At 44.0% G+C, this 13,535-nt stretch overlaps 2 protein-coding genes across 2 annotated transcripts; both read left to right on the forward strand.

Annotated features, from left to right (window-relative positions):
- The first annotated feature begins 761 nt into the window (after window positions 1-761).
- On the forward strand, window positions 762-1,703 carry LOC103532549 (olfactory receptor 4S2). Its single transcript, XM_008498324.2, has one exon. The coding sequence runs from the start codon at window positions 774-776 to the stop codon at window positions 1,701-1,703; it is 930 nt and encodes a 309-aa protein (XP_008496546.1). The 5' UTR covers window positions 762-773.
- Window positions 1,704-6,163: 4,460 nt separating this feature from the next.
- On the forward strand, window positions 6,164-7,111 carry LOC103532531 (olfactory receptor 1509). The gene has a single exon (XM_008498307.2). The coding sequence runs from the start codon at window positions 6,164-6,166 to the stop codon at window positions 7,109-7,111; it is 948 nt and encodes a 315-aa protein (XP_008496529.2).
- Window positions 7,112-13,535: the final 6,424 nt, after the last annotated feature.

Below are 13,535 nucleotides of genomic sequence, written 5' to 3' on the forward strand. Positions count from 1 at the left end.
CTTGTGCACTGCCTGGGGATGCTGCAAAGGTGAATCCATGGATGTTTGTGAGTAAAGGAGGGACAGCAGGCATGCAGATGTCACACCAGTGCCACTACAGGTGTATTTATGAGGTGTTCCACACTAAATCCAGGACTTGGGTGAGGTATGCAAACCTCTTTTAATGCACCATTACTGGAAATTAGCTCAAGATTAGTTCATTCAGGTGCTATAACAAAGGTGGACCAAGAAAACACAGGCCAGCTCTTTCTGTGACTGAACTTCCTCAGGTTTATCTCAGTCAGAAAGATTAAAAGGAGCAGCTTTGTTGCTGTCCTTTAGCTTAGTCCTTAGTCCTCTTAGAGGACTGAAAAGTAGAGTCACTGCTTGTACAAAGACCTTCCTCAGGCCATGATCAAAATGTTGGGACTTGAATTATAGCCACTTTGTCTCTTCTGGTCAACTTTTGTTTCCAAATCAAAGTTATAGGGTAAAAGTGGGTCTGAAGGGGACCTGGTACTTTGTCTTCTTTTTGAAAAGAGGCAAAGGTGAGAATTAGGATTCTTGGGGGTATTATTTCTACCACCCTCCTCAAATGAATAATCTGAGCTTATGATACATTTGGTTTTGGGTGTCACCTGTTATTTCTGGAGGGGAGCTTTGACTTTAAATGGATATATGCTTAATGTTTAACATACCAGTGGTCAGTATGCATGTGTACTGAGACTGTCCCATGCCCAGTGCCCTACTTGGTGTCTCTTTTCTATACTTCAGGTCCTGTCTTCATAGTGTCTATGGAGAACAACAACAACGTGACAGAGTTCATCCTCCATGGACTGACACAAGATAAGGCAGTAGCCAAAGTGTTCTTCTTCTTATTTTTAGTCTTGTATGGCACTATCATTCTTGGAAACCTGGTTATCATCATGACTATAAAGACAAGTGAACAGCTGAACTCTCCCATGTACTTCTTCCTGAGCTACTTGTCTTTTGTGGATATTGCTTACTCTACTGTCACAGCTCCCAACCTCATTTATCACCTCCTTGTTGAGAAGAAGACCATCTCATTTTGGGGCTGCATAGCTCAGGTGTTTGTGGGCCACTTCTTTGGGTGCACTGAGATTTTCCTTCTGACAGTGATGGCCTACGATCGTTGCATTGCTATCTGCAAGCCTCTCCATTACACAACTATTGTGAACAAGCCTGTCTGTGGCTGGCTGGTGGCAGCTTCTTGGCTGGGAGGGTTGGTGCACTCAGTGGTGCAAACCCTGCTGATCATTCAGCTCCCTTTTTGTGGGCCCAATGAGATTGACCACTTCTTCTGTGATGTTCACCCTTTGCTGCAGCTGGCTTGCACTGACACCTACACCATTGGGGTCACCGTGGCTGCCAACAGTGGTGTGATTTCCCTCAGCTCTTTTGTTGTCCTTGTTGTGTCCTATGCTGTCATCTTGGTTTCTTTGAGGACTCACACTTCTGAAGGGTGTCTCAAAGCACTCTACACGTGTTCCTCCCACATCACTGTTGTAGTTCTGTTCTTTGGGCCCTGCATTTTCATCTATCTGCGCCCTTCTGCCACCTTCTCAGCAGACAAGGTGGTGTCTGTCTTCTACACCATCATCACACCCATGCTCAATCCCTTGATCTACACCCTCCGAAATAAAGAGATGAAAAATGCCATGAAAACTTTGTGGAGCAGAGAAGTGGAGGGGAGAGGGGAATGAAGCAACACAGTGTGTGTCTGTAAGATGACGTGAGCTCAGGAAACCAGGGAAAAGGAAAGAGAAGTGTTCAGGAGAGACTTTCCAGTAATGCTGCTGTGGTTTCAGCACAGCTTTTCAGCTGACTAAACTGAAGGTTTTATGTGGGGTTGTTGTCAGCTGCCAAACCTGAGCAATGTGAGTAATGTTGAGACATTTTCCTCATAGCTGTATCTTAGGGATTTATCCAGGCTTCTCCAGGCACTAGGAAAAAACAACCAAGTATTTTGAAAAGTTGTTGTTTCCTCCTAGCTCCTAAAAGCTCTGGAGAGTAGCAGCTCCTTCATTTCTGCACAAAGAAGTGATGGTGGCACCAAGCTTCCAAGAATAAACAAACCTTTGAGTAGGACACAGCACTGACAGCTTTCATCTCACATATTTTGATGTGCTAACAGGATGTGTCTACAACTGAGGGACTGTGCTCATTTCATGGTAAAACAGGACCATGAGAGAAGCAGGAGGTTGTAGTATGGCTCTGCAAGACAGGGAGGGGTAATAAATTGTACTGAAACACCAGCAAGGAAATAAACAGCAATATGTAAATATTAAAAATGTTTTCCAAGCAGAGCAACCTCAGTGTCAGTACCATGATCTAAAAGCTCACTGGGCTAAAAGCTTTCCAGCAATGCTGAGTCTGAATGTCCCCAATTTTCACTTATTTGGCACATTCTGATGAAAGTTCTATATTCCCCTTCCTGCCCCTGGTTCCTCAAATCTAAGTTGTCTGTGATAACAAGTATAAGAGCTGCAAATTAATATCCAGCTCCAAAAAAACCTCCTTTACAATAAACTTCAAATTATGGCTATTTTTGCTTGGCTCAGTCCCATTTAAAGGACTAACACCTTTCCAAGACCCTTGAGTTTGTTCATAATCTATCAGAGCAGCAACCCAAGCATGGTTAAAGACCATAGACACTGCCTGAGCAGTGGAATAATCAGAAGAATTTTCAGAGCTTTACTTAGACACTGAGTGAAATTTCATAGAATCCTAGAATGGGCTGGGTTGGAAGGGACCTCAGAGCTCATCAGCTCCAACCCTTGATCCACTCCCCCTGTGGCTCCCAGCCCATGGCACTCAGTGCCACATCCAGGCTCTTTGGAAAGATCTCCAGACACGGAGAATCCACTACTTCCCTGGGCAGCCCATTCCAATGCCTGATCACCCTCTCCAGAAAGAAATTCTTTCTCATCTCCAACCTAAACCTCCCCTGGCACAACTTGAGACCCTGCCCTCTTGTCTTGCTGAGAGTTGCCTGGGAAAAGAGCCCAACCCCCTCCTGGCTCCAACCTCCTTTCAGGGAGTTGTAGAGAGTGATGAGGTCTCCCCTGAGCCTCCTCTTCTCCAGCCTCAACACCCCCAGCTCCCTCAGCCCTTCCTCACAGCAATTCTGCTGGATCCCTTCACAGCCTCCTTGCTCTTCTCTGGACCTGCTCGAGCACCTCAATCTCCTTCCTGAGCTGAGGGGCCCAGAACTGGACACAGGACTCAAGCTGTGGCCTCACCAGAGCTGAGCACAGGGGCAGAATCCCTTCCCTGGACCTGCTGGCCACGCTGTTCCTGAGCCAGCCCAGGATGCCATTGGCCTTCTTGGCCACCTGGGCACACTGCTGGCTCCTCTTCAGCTTCCTGGCAATCCAGACTCCCAGGTCCCTTTCTGCCCCTCTGTGCCCAGCCTGGAGCTCCCCATGGGGTTGTTGCATGTTTTGGTCAGCACACTCCAGAGCTATTGCTCTGATCTTATCTCAGGGGTTGGTAACTCACTGGAAGTAGGAGATTAAAGATTTCTTCACACTGAAACACAACCAAGTTCTTAGGTCAATGGGGGAAATGTTCCTCATCTTCTTAATAAGAACATTTTTGTTTGGTTGACATTTTCATTTGGTTGACATAGAAATGCCCCAAGAATCTTATGACTGTGGGCAATGCTCTTCTGCTGCAAAGTGATGGACTGTAGTCAAGACATGAATTTTCTAAAAAACTTCTCTTGGCACTAATATTTTGGGAGGGGAAGGAGGGGAACTGGATGTCCTTAAAATAGTAATTGACCACACCTGGAAATGAAATACAGCAACAAGTCCTCATTACTACAAAGTAGTAAAATTTTAAAAATTGCTAATTCAACAAATTTCTCCATATTTCCAGATAGAAAAGGACAAGAAAGAGGGAGCAATGCCTGACAAGAGAGGAAGGTTTATCTTCCCTGCTGCTAGGGAGAAAAACAAGGTGTGTAGTCACCAAGATTCCTATCTAGATTTTCCCTGCTGGAAGAGGTTACTCCTTTCACCTCCCAAACAGGTAGCATAAATTGTCATAAATTGCACACCAAGGGACCCAGCAACCCAAATTGTTTAATAAGGCCCTTGGGTAGATGTTTGGAGTTTGGTAATGATCTCACAGGTCCAACTCCATTAGCAGAAAACTTACTTTTCACTTCTGTTTAGCACCCAGTACATTACAGGAGTATTTATAGGTTGTACTGGGATGACTTAAGGGAGGAAGAAGATGCAGAAAACACAGAGGTCAGTTCAGAAAGCTGTGGAGGTGTTGCCTTATTGGCTCTTTCTGCCTAAAGGAAAAAATGGGACATTGATATCATCACAGTGAAATTTGCCTGTTGCCTGTCAGGAACAGAAAAAGTTGTCTGAAAACCTGAAACAAATTTCTATGCAACTATTAACTTTAGAAAAGAACAAGGATATGGTAATTACAAGCAGGAAGAAGAGTGAAAAAATGCCCTGATCTGACTGATAACTTGAAAGAAACTTGGAGTGAATGACTGAAAATGTTTTCAGATAACAAATGCTGTGGAGTTGGGACTTGAAAGTTCATGTTGTATCAACATTTCCTCACTGGGTACAGTAGTAACCTTTTCTTCCTCTTATGCTCTTTGTATCAGCCATGGCATATTAAAGCACCCTTGTGTGGTTGTCGTTGTTTATGTGAAAGGCAGAGAGAAAGGTTTAATAATCTGTTGAAAAATATACAGCCAAATTTAAATACTATTGTGACATTTTTCTCCTTTGGATCCTTCCAGGCAGCTTTGTTGAGTGCTGGTTGCAGGGTAGACATGTAGCTTGGGGCAGGTCTCTGCTCTCCATTTATCCTGAAGTTCAGATGGTCTGTCTGCTGTGGTCCAAGTCATCTCATTGTGGTGTAATGATCCAGGTAAACTGAGTCACACCTTTAAGGTGTTTATTCCTCTTAATCCACTGTGCAGGGAGTGTTGTGCTCAAGCTGTGGTGTCAGTTCTGCAGGGCTCTGGGTGACACAACACCAGGGATCACTACAGACAGCTCACACCTCTGCAGCTGGGCTGGCTCTGGGAGAATGCTGAGCTCTTGGGAGAGACAGAGAGGAAAAAAATCAGGATCATTTCTAAACTAGTGATGAGATTTGCAGACCTATATTCCAAATTCTGCCTGAAGTCAATTCTGTTGATGGGAAAGAAAAAGAGTGTTTGAGAACTACAAGAAAGTGGTAAGGAGTAGAGCAGGACCTGAGGGAAGTAAAAGGCTATTAGTAGAAGGCAACAGAGGCATAAATGAACAACAGACACTGCTTTCTTAGTAATTATCTCCTTTGCTGCATTAAAAACTCTTAGACAGAAATGAGGAGATGAAGAATTTCCTGTTATGTTTGTAACTGAAGTTGAGCAGATCTTTGCTGGTCTTATTTTAACCTCCACAAGACAGTGAGTGGATTTCTCTACTGAAGAACTTCAAAAAAGTCTGAGCCACAAAAAGGTAGAGCAACTGTGCAGAGTTTTTCAGCTTCTGCTGAGTCAGAAAACACACTTTTTTTTCAGGAGAGCATATTCTGCTACCAGCAAGAGCACCCCAGATACTAAAGAGCTGCTGTTCCTCAATGGAGAGGAATGCCAGTGAAAAACCTCCCAGACCTGCTTTCTGTGCATGTATTTCTAGTTTCAGAGTGGTGAAGCTAACTGGAGAACCTTCCTGTCAGTTTAGAGGAATGCAAGTAGGAGCAGAACATGGAATGGCTCTGTATTGCAGACACAGCATTTGCTTCCATCCTGGCACTCCCAGCAGGTAAAAGGACAGTGTGACATTTTTCCAGAATTCATGGCTCTTCTCCTGTGAGAGCAGGATGTGATTCCTGACACGAGGGGAGCACAAACTTTGCCACATCAACCACTATGCAGAAAAACAGAGAGAGCTGAGGGATGAGGGTCAGTGTGGAGGGGCCAGAAACTTGAAAAGGGAGTTGGAAGGCAGAAGGAGAGAGGTGGACAGTGCTCTTTGCAAACACTGCTCACCATGAGTTATGATGTGACACTGTGCTTTGTGTAGCAGGCAGAACAGCAGTAAATGTATCCTGCTCTCATCATCCAGGTGCCCTGGAGCTGGAGCACATCCCTGTCTCATCCTGGTCAGCCCCATGACTTCAACTCCACACCTGTGCTATGGGAGCCCCAGCTGAAGCAATGGCACTGGGAAACTCCTCCCAGGTGACTGAATTCATCCTCCTTGGGCTTTCTGATAAAAGGGAGCTACAAGTCCTCTACTTCACCTTCTTCTTCCTGGCCTATGCCATGGTTTTGCTGGGAAACCTCCTCATCATTGTGACAGTCAGGAGTGACCCCAAGCTGTCCTCACCCATGTACTTCCTCCTCTGCCATTTGTCCTTCATAGATATCTGCTGCACCTCTATCACCTCTCCCAGGCTGCTGGTGGACCTCCTCTTTCAGAGGAAGAGCATTGCCTTTGAAGCCTGTGTGGCTCAGCTTTTTTTCCTCCACTTTGCTGGGGCCTCAGAGATGTTCCTCCTGACGGTGATGGCGTACGACCGCTACGCTGCCATCTGCAAACCCCTGCACTACACAGCCCTTATGAACAGGCAAGTGTGCTGGGTCCTGGTGTCTGCCTGCTGGGCAGGGGGCTTCCTCCACTCCATTGTCCAGACCCTGCTCACAATCCAGCTCCCTTTCTGTGGCCCTAACAAGATTGACAACTTCTTCTGTGACGTGACCCCTGTCATTCGTCTCGCCTGCACGGACGTCTACGTCACCGAGTGGCTCATGGCTTCCAACAGTGGCTTCATCTCCCTGCTTTGCTTCCTGGTGCTGGTCACATCCTACACCTTCATCCTGGTCACAATCAGGGTCCGTTTCACTGAGGGGCACTGGAAGGCCCTCTCCACCTGTGGCTCACACGTGCTGGTTGTCACCCTCTTCTTTGTCCCCTGCATCTTCATCTACCTCTGGCCCTTTTCTCCCTCCCCCTCTGACAAGCACATCTGTGTGATCTACACTGTGATCTGCCCAGTGATGAACCCCCTCATCTACACCCTGAGGAATAACGAGGTCAAGGCATCCATGTGGAAGTTGTGGAAGAGCTGCAGAGTCTCCTGAGACAAGCTGGGTTTGCAGCAAACCTGGAGTTACTTTCCTGCAGATTAATGGGAGATCCCAGGGCACAGGAAAGGGGCATGTAGGGCAATATCTGAAACCCAAACAATGGTTATTTCCAGTTAAGGAATTTACCTGACCTTGGTTTCTTCAGACCTATAGATTTCATTGATCTTCTTAGCTGTTTTTTGGGTCCCCTTAGTTCACCTGTGGACTTTTTCCTGCTGCAGGACAGCTGAGATATTTTGAAGGTTTTTACCATTCACGTAATTTTGCAATAATATTTGCAGTTTCTGATGACAATTAGAACTTCTCTGATTGATGACAATTAGAACATCCTTCTCTGCACTCTCAAAGAGAAGTAAGGAGGGGCAGATTCTTGAGCACAGAGTGACCCTTGTGATCAGTGAGTGAATTAGGAGTTTTGCTTGGGGAGAGCTCAGTTTGGGATGAAATTCTGAAGAAGAAGGAATTATGCTGTGGGATATAAGTCTAAACAACAGTTATTTAAGCACTGGATCTGCATGATGGGAAAGGTTGAGCAGCCTTTGAACTTTGCTTGTGAAGAATAAACTACCATTACACAGCAGAACATGTTACAGTTTGTTAAGAAAAGTGGAGACATCTTTAAGGCATGGATAATTTCTCCCTGAACTACAAATCAGAAAGATTTGAACAACTGAGATCTCTGTCAGTGTCATTTCCCCCCCCTCACTCTCTTCTCTTTGCTTTTCTACAGTTTTTTGCCATGATGTTTCTCTGTTTCTCATAGAAATGGATGGGCCCTTCCCATCACCACGGCCATTTCTCTGCCATGGCCATTTCTCTGCCATGGCATGTGCTTACTACATATTAAAGAACATTTCAGATCCCTTCTTAAGATATTACCCACTGTTACCACAAAAATGGGGTTAGAAAGGACTTCTGGAGAATCAGTGACTCCTCTTCCTGACTTGTCTGTGAAAGAAAATAATCTCCTCTCCTTCAGCTCTGAAATCATCAGATGTGTGGAAAAACCAGACTGTGCTGTCCAAAGTGAGACTGCCTTGAGGTTTCTTAATTTTTAGAGTGTTTCTTAGGTTTTGGACTGCTTCTTCTTAGGCATTTTCTGAACCATCTGAAATAGCAGAGCCAAAATCAGTTTGTATTTAAAACTGGGCTTAAATTTAGCAAAGCATCATTTTGGGATAATGTGGAATTAGGATATGGTAACTCCCAGCACTGCAAAAACATTAAAAAGCAGCTCCAAAAAAAAAAAAAGAGAAAACCAGTGGTTAGGTTAAAAATGGAACTTTGATGTGTATTTAGAAACATCAAGGAATCAAAGGTCAGTGGGGAAATCAGGCAAGTAACCCAGTCCTTATCTGAGACACTGCCAGGCAGTTACACAGCTTGGCTCAGACAAGAACTTCTGAAATGTCCTCTGAGGTTATTTCCCAACTCGGAAAGCAATCAGCTCTGCCTGTGTTGAAATCCACTGCTCTGGCAGGATGGAACAGTGGCTGTGACAGAATGATTTGCTGTCTGTTGCCAAGGAGAAACTGGAAATACCAAGCAGGTCTTTCACCACTAATTGCTAAGACCTGAAGAACACGAATTTCCTACAAAACGGTGTAACTGTTGAATTTCCTCTTGCAAAAAGCAAGAATTAGTTGGGTATAGTGGGGTTTTTTTTAATTTATTCTTTTATTTTTACCTTAGTATGTATTAAACTCCAAAGATCTTTCTGCCTTAGCCCAACAGAGTAGCATGGTTATACTGGACCCAGTCAATATTTCAGGATACAGTAGAGAGCAGAGGGATTATGTTTATGTTCAGTCACTCTGATTCCCCAATTTTAAGGACAAAGTGTGGGGTTTTGTTTCCTACACTTTAGCTGTAGGGTACCTGATCTCAGAAGCAATCACCTTCACTTGCATTGCCTGTCTGACCTTCCTTCTACTAAACAAAGATCTGTGGACCCTAGGATATGACCATGTCTTATCTAAGAGAAGATGAACAGTGCTTAAGAAATGGTTTTGGGTTTTTATTTTAAAGTTTAGGCTGCTGAGACCAATGGACTCCTGGTGAAGGTTTGGGTGAGATAAATCAACGTGCTTATCCATCATTTGGAATAATTTAGGACAGCTGTGGCTGAAGCTTGTACCTAACACCAGACTCAACTACTTGAAAGGAATGTGTTATATCTTGCTGTCACCACATTAATGTTTAATGCAACAATACAGCATTCAATACAGTAAAACACAAAACATTATCAACAACCTAAACAATAAATATCACAAAGTTAAGTATCTTCAACACAGAAGCTCTTCTCATTATGGAGGTATGGGAAAATGATCATATTTAAAATAAATTCTGGAAAAAAACGAAACTTCCTTAACAGTTTCACTTGTGTGGGATCAGAATTTTCAAGGAAATAAATCCAGGATAATTTTCTCCCTCTCTTGACCTGCTATTTCTGGGCTTTGCCACAGGGTGTCAGGAGTACCTAAAAGCAGACACTGATGCTACAGGGAAGTGAAACACTGGAGATTTTGTTTATAGGGTTTTCTTTACAAAAACCCTACAAAAACAGGGATGCAGGGGGGTTTTAAGCTATTCATAAAATGGTCCTAATCTCACACAAGCAAGTAAGTAAAATCATATAGAGAGGAACAGGTCAATTAGGGTATGTTTCAACTGAGGAAAAATCCTCAAAATGCTGGAGAAGGCTTCAGGTGTTGTAAATCAGTAAGTCAGAGCCTGGCCCTGTTATTCAGCTGATGTTAATTTGATTTGCTTCATTTGTTCAGCAGGTATAAATCAGGGGCATCAACACCTTCAGCCTGATAGAAGCTGCTGGAGTAAACTTGTGTCTGAGATAACCAAGAGCTGTGTCCAGAAAAAGGTCAGAGCTGCCAGCAGAGGACTGCAGAGTGTAAGTGGCCCCTGGCCAAGTATGTCAAAGCTTGAGGAGGTGGTGGGCAACCTCTTCACAACTCCAGGTTTAGATATTTCTGGGATATTTCATTAGTTTTGAGCTCTCCTGCTGTATGTCAGTCCCTGCTACCTGGATCCTCTCAGTGAAATTGGGCTGCAAAGTGTTTGTTGGCCTCCCCAAAGCCACAGAAACTGGGTACATCCATTATGAATGGTTTCTTGGTGCTTGCATTGTGCTGCACTTGGCACTGGATGCTACAGGAGAAATAGTAAATCCAGGAATGTTTTTTAAAAGATAGAGGACCATGACAAATGGAGAAGAAAAAAAAAATACACTGAAATGTAAGTGGTTGTTCTGTAAATAATTCTGTGTGAGTGTCTCTCATGCCAGTCTTAAAGCAGGCAAGGTTTATCAAGTGAAAATAAAGAGGAATGCAGCTCTCTCAAGGACATCTTGTGGGCATGGGGATGAGGACAGGCTGAAAGAGCAGAGGTGGCTGTGATGGAAAACTGGAGCAGCTCAGCTGGACACTGGGCAAAGGTGGTAAGAGGAGGGAAAACTCATGGACCTTCAAAGTAGAAAGGAAACACTATGCAGATAATTGCATGTATTGACTTGGAAAAAAAAAATCACTGATTTTGACAAGGAAGACAAACACCACGTAGGTTTGGGAGCTTGTGTCTCATGATAAACAATTTAATAGAATTGATTTTTCTCTCTCCAGGAAACAGCTTGGGATGGTTTTTAATAAGGCCTCAGTAGATGCTGTTAAAAAGTTGGTGCCTGACAAATTGCAGAGGTGCAACTTGGCAGGTGAGTTTGTAAGGGTGTTTAAATTGGCTCCACTGTGCATCATTAAAATCTCAAGTTCTTTCTCTGCTGGAAATTAGCAGCTCTCTGAGCTTATGCTCAGGTTTGATTATTGCCCTCAGCTGGGAGGCAGTGAAAGAGGTGTCTCAAAGGTAAAAAAAAAAAGAGAAAAGGTCCTCTGCAAACTGCCAGGATCTCTGGTGTACTTTTGTTAAATCCCAATAAAACTGAAGAGAGCCTGGACTAAAATTTTCTTTAAGGACTGGGGGTCAAGAAGATCATCTACATTGCACAGCTCTAAAGCTGCTTGGATAGAGCTGGTTTCAAATATCCCTTTTGTGAGGTGCAAAAATTAAACTCAGAAATGGTTCCTGGCAAAGAGAAGGCTCATCCAGAGTTGTCTCAGGGCTTCTGCTCTGCAAACTTCTGGCTCCTCCCTCTTACCAGAACCTGGAACAAAGTTTTGAATAAAATCCCAAATGTAGTTTTGGAAGAGAAGACATTGTCAGGGAACCTGATAGTGAGTGTGGGGCCTACCTACAGTGTGAGTTGCAGTGTGGGATTGTCCCCTGTTGAGCATGAAGACATCAGAATTACCTGAAATGGGTTTATCCCCATGTCTGAAACACAAGAGGGTCACTAGAAAAAAAAGAAAAAAGAGCATTTTAGCAACGAAGTCTGTGAGCTCATGCTTAGCATCCCTAGCTAGAGAGCTCAAGACTTGACAAAGCTTGGGAATCCCACAACTCGTCAAAATAAAATGGTTTGGATTGTCTGACCCTGAGGGGTGGTGGTGTTGGTGGCAGTGTGCTTTGAAGCTGAGATTTTGCATCAAGTGTTGCCCTCTTGTGGCTGCTCAACCAAGAGGTGGGACCCTGTCAGGCAGTGGAAGTGGCATGAAATCAGAGCAGGAAGATGGAAGGGGACAGTCCTAGTTGTTCTCACAGCTCTGGGTGAGATTGAGCTCTTGATTGTCTCTCTTTGTGGCATCTGGGCTTATTAAAGAAAACTTCAGGTCCATTCTTCCCTGCAAAACTCCATGGGAAGTGGAATGTCTGGTCCTAGGGCCACCAGAGAAGCTCTGGACCATGTCTGTTTATTCCAGCCACAGCAGGATAGGTCTGTGCTTTGTAACCCTTGGAGATCTCCAACAGATCTTCTGCCACATATGCAGAAGTTTTAATTTTGTAGGAGCCACACACTACAAACAGCAACCAGGCTTTAGGAATGACTGACAGACAACATCATTCTGGTTAGCAGCAGCAACTATGAGCAGGTTATCCTGGGAAGGGAAGGGGTCAGAGGGAAAGCAGTGCACCCATAAGTCACTGCATAATCCATGGATGTTTTCTGGAAGCAGAGGGGAAGATTTGTCAGCTCTTCCAAGTAGTGCTGGTAGTTTATATTCCCTCTTAAGCCAGGGTACACATCTGCATGGATTTCACAAGTGGTTTATCTTCTGTCATTCCTGTAGGGCCCATCCAAAAGGAGAAGGTTGCTCCTCTACAAGAAGTAGAGATGGCCCATAAAACCAACAAGGAAGGCACGTGATGCTGTCCTAGCTGCCCTTACAACACCTCTACAAACACCCCACAGCAGTGGCTCAAATTCTGCTCTTTACCCTGCACAGACACTGTTACCACTGCCCTCATCCAAGGTATGTCCTGTTGCTAAATTTATTTTCACCCAATATGTGTAATGTGACTTCAGGCTCCAGAGCAAAACAAATTGGTTTGGAAATAATTTTTGATCAAGCTATTTTAAGGCTGTGCTTGAATTTAAAGGAATTGGCACACTGGACTCTTGTGAGATGTAAATCTTCAGTAACCTGGAGTGGTACCTGAAAGGGAATGGCAGCACCTAGGGAGAATAACACCATCTATATCCTTTTCCTGGGAGTAGTCTCAAGTACCAAACCACAGCCCTTTAAAACAGGCAACACAGAAGTCATGGAGAATCAAAGAATTCAGGGGGAAGAAAGGTCACCCCTCTGACAAAATGCTGAAAGAAAGCCTCATGTGATAAAAGTGGCATCCAAAAAAGCTTCAGAGAGACTCCTCCCCAGGTACAGCCTCTCATGTTTATAAAACCTCCAGAGCTGCTTCTCCTTGCAGTCAAGCCTGAATTTTTGCCTGTGTGAAGATTCTTATGCTCCTAAATCTGGACCCATCACTTCCTTAACAGATTGATGTTCCTGACTCTACAGTGAAATATTTTTTGTAGATATTCTGAGCAGCAGTAGAAAGAAGAAAAAGGATAAAGGATAGTCACATTTTGTGGAGATACAGATGACCATATATTACCAGTAGTTGCTCTTTGTGGCAGTGAGTATTTCTGTGTTAAATTTCTGCTGTGCTTCACCTGAGTAAGTTCCTCATTTTGAGAACAAGTGATGCTATTATTTCAAGCACTTTGTGCCTTTTATTTCTGCCACCCAAGATATTTCTTATGGTAGTTTGGGCTCTGACTTTAGTCCTTCTCAAGCTTGAAGCAAGCTTCTGTGAGCACTGGAGATAACAGCTGATCTTTCATCAGACAGGATATCAGAGTCTTCTGATTTAATTTATCTGCATTTTTTACAAATGAGAGTATAACAATAGTCACACCATCTGACAATCTAATTCCAGGCTGCAAACAGAGATGCTGGAGCCAAACTTTGTTTTATCTCTCTATAGCATGACCAGGTAAATCATTACC

This window comes from Calypte anna, chromosome 5, assembly GCF_003957555.1.
Source record: "Calypte anna isolate BGI_N300 chromosome 5, bCalAnn1_v1.p, whole genome shotgun sequence".
In the NCBI taxonomy this organism is placed as follows: domain Eukaryota; kingdom Metazoa; phylum Chordata; class Aves; order Apodiformes; family Trochilidae; genus Calypte; species Calypte anna.

Coding starts and splice junctions, on each gene's coding strand:
- LOC103532549 (XM_008498324.2), top strand. CDS start 774: ATGGAGAACAACAACAACGTGACAGAGTTCATCCTCCATGGACTGACA.
- LOC103532531 (XM_008498307.2), top strand. CDS start 6,164: ATGGGAGCCCCAGCTGAAGCAATGGCACTGGGAAACTCCTCCCAGGTG.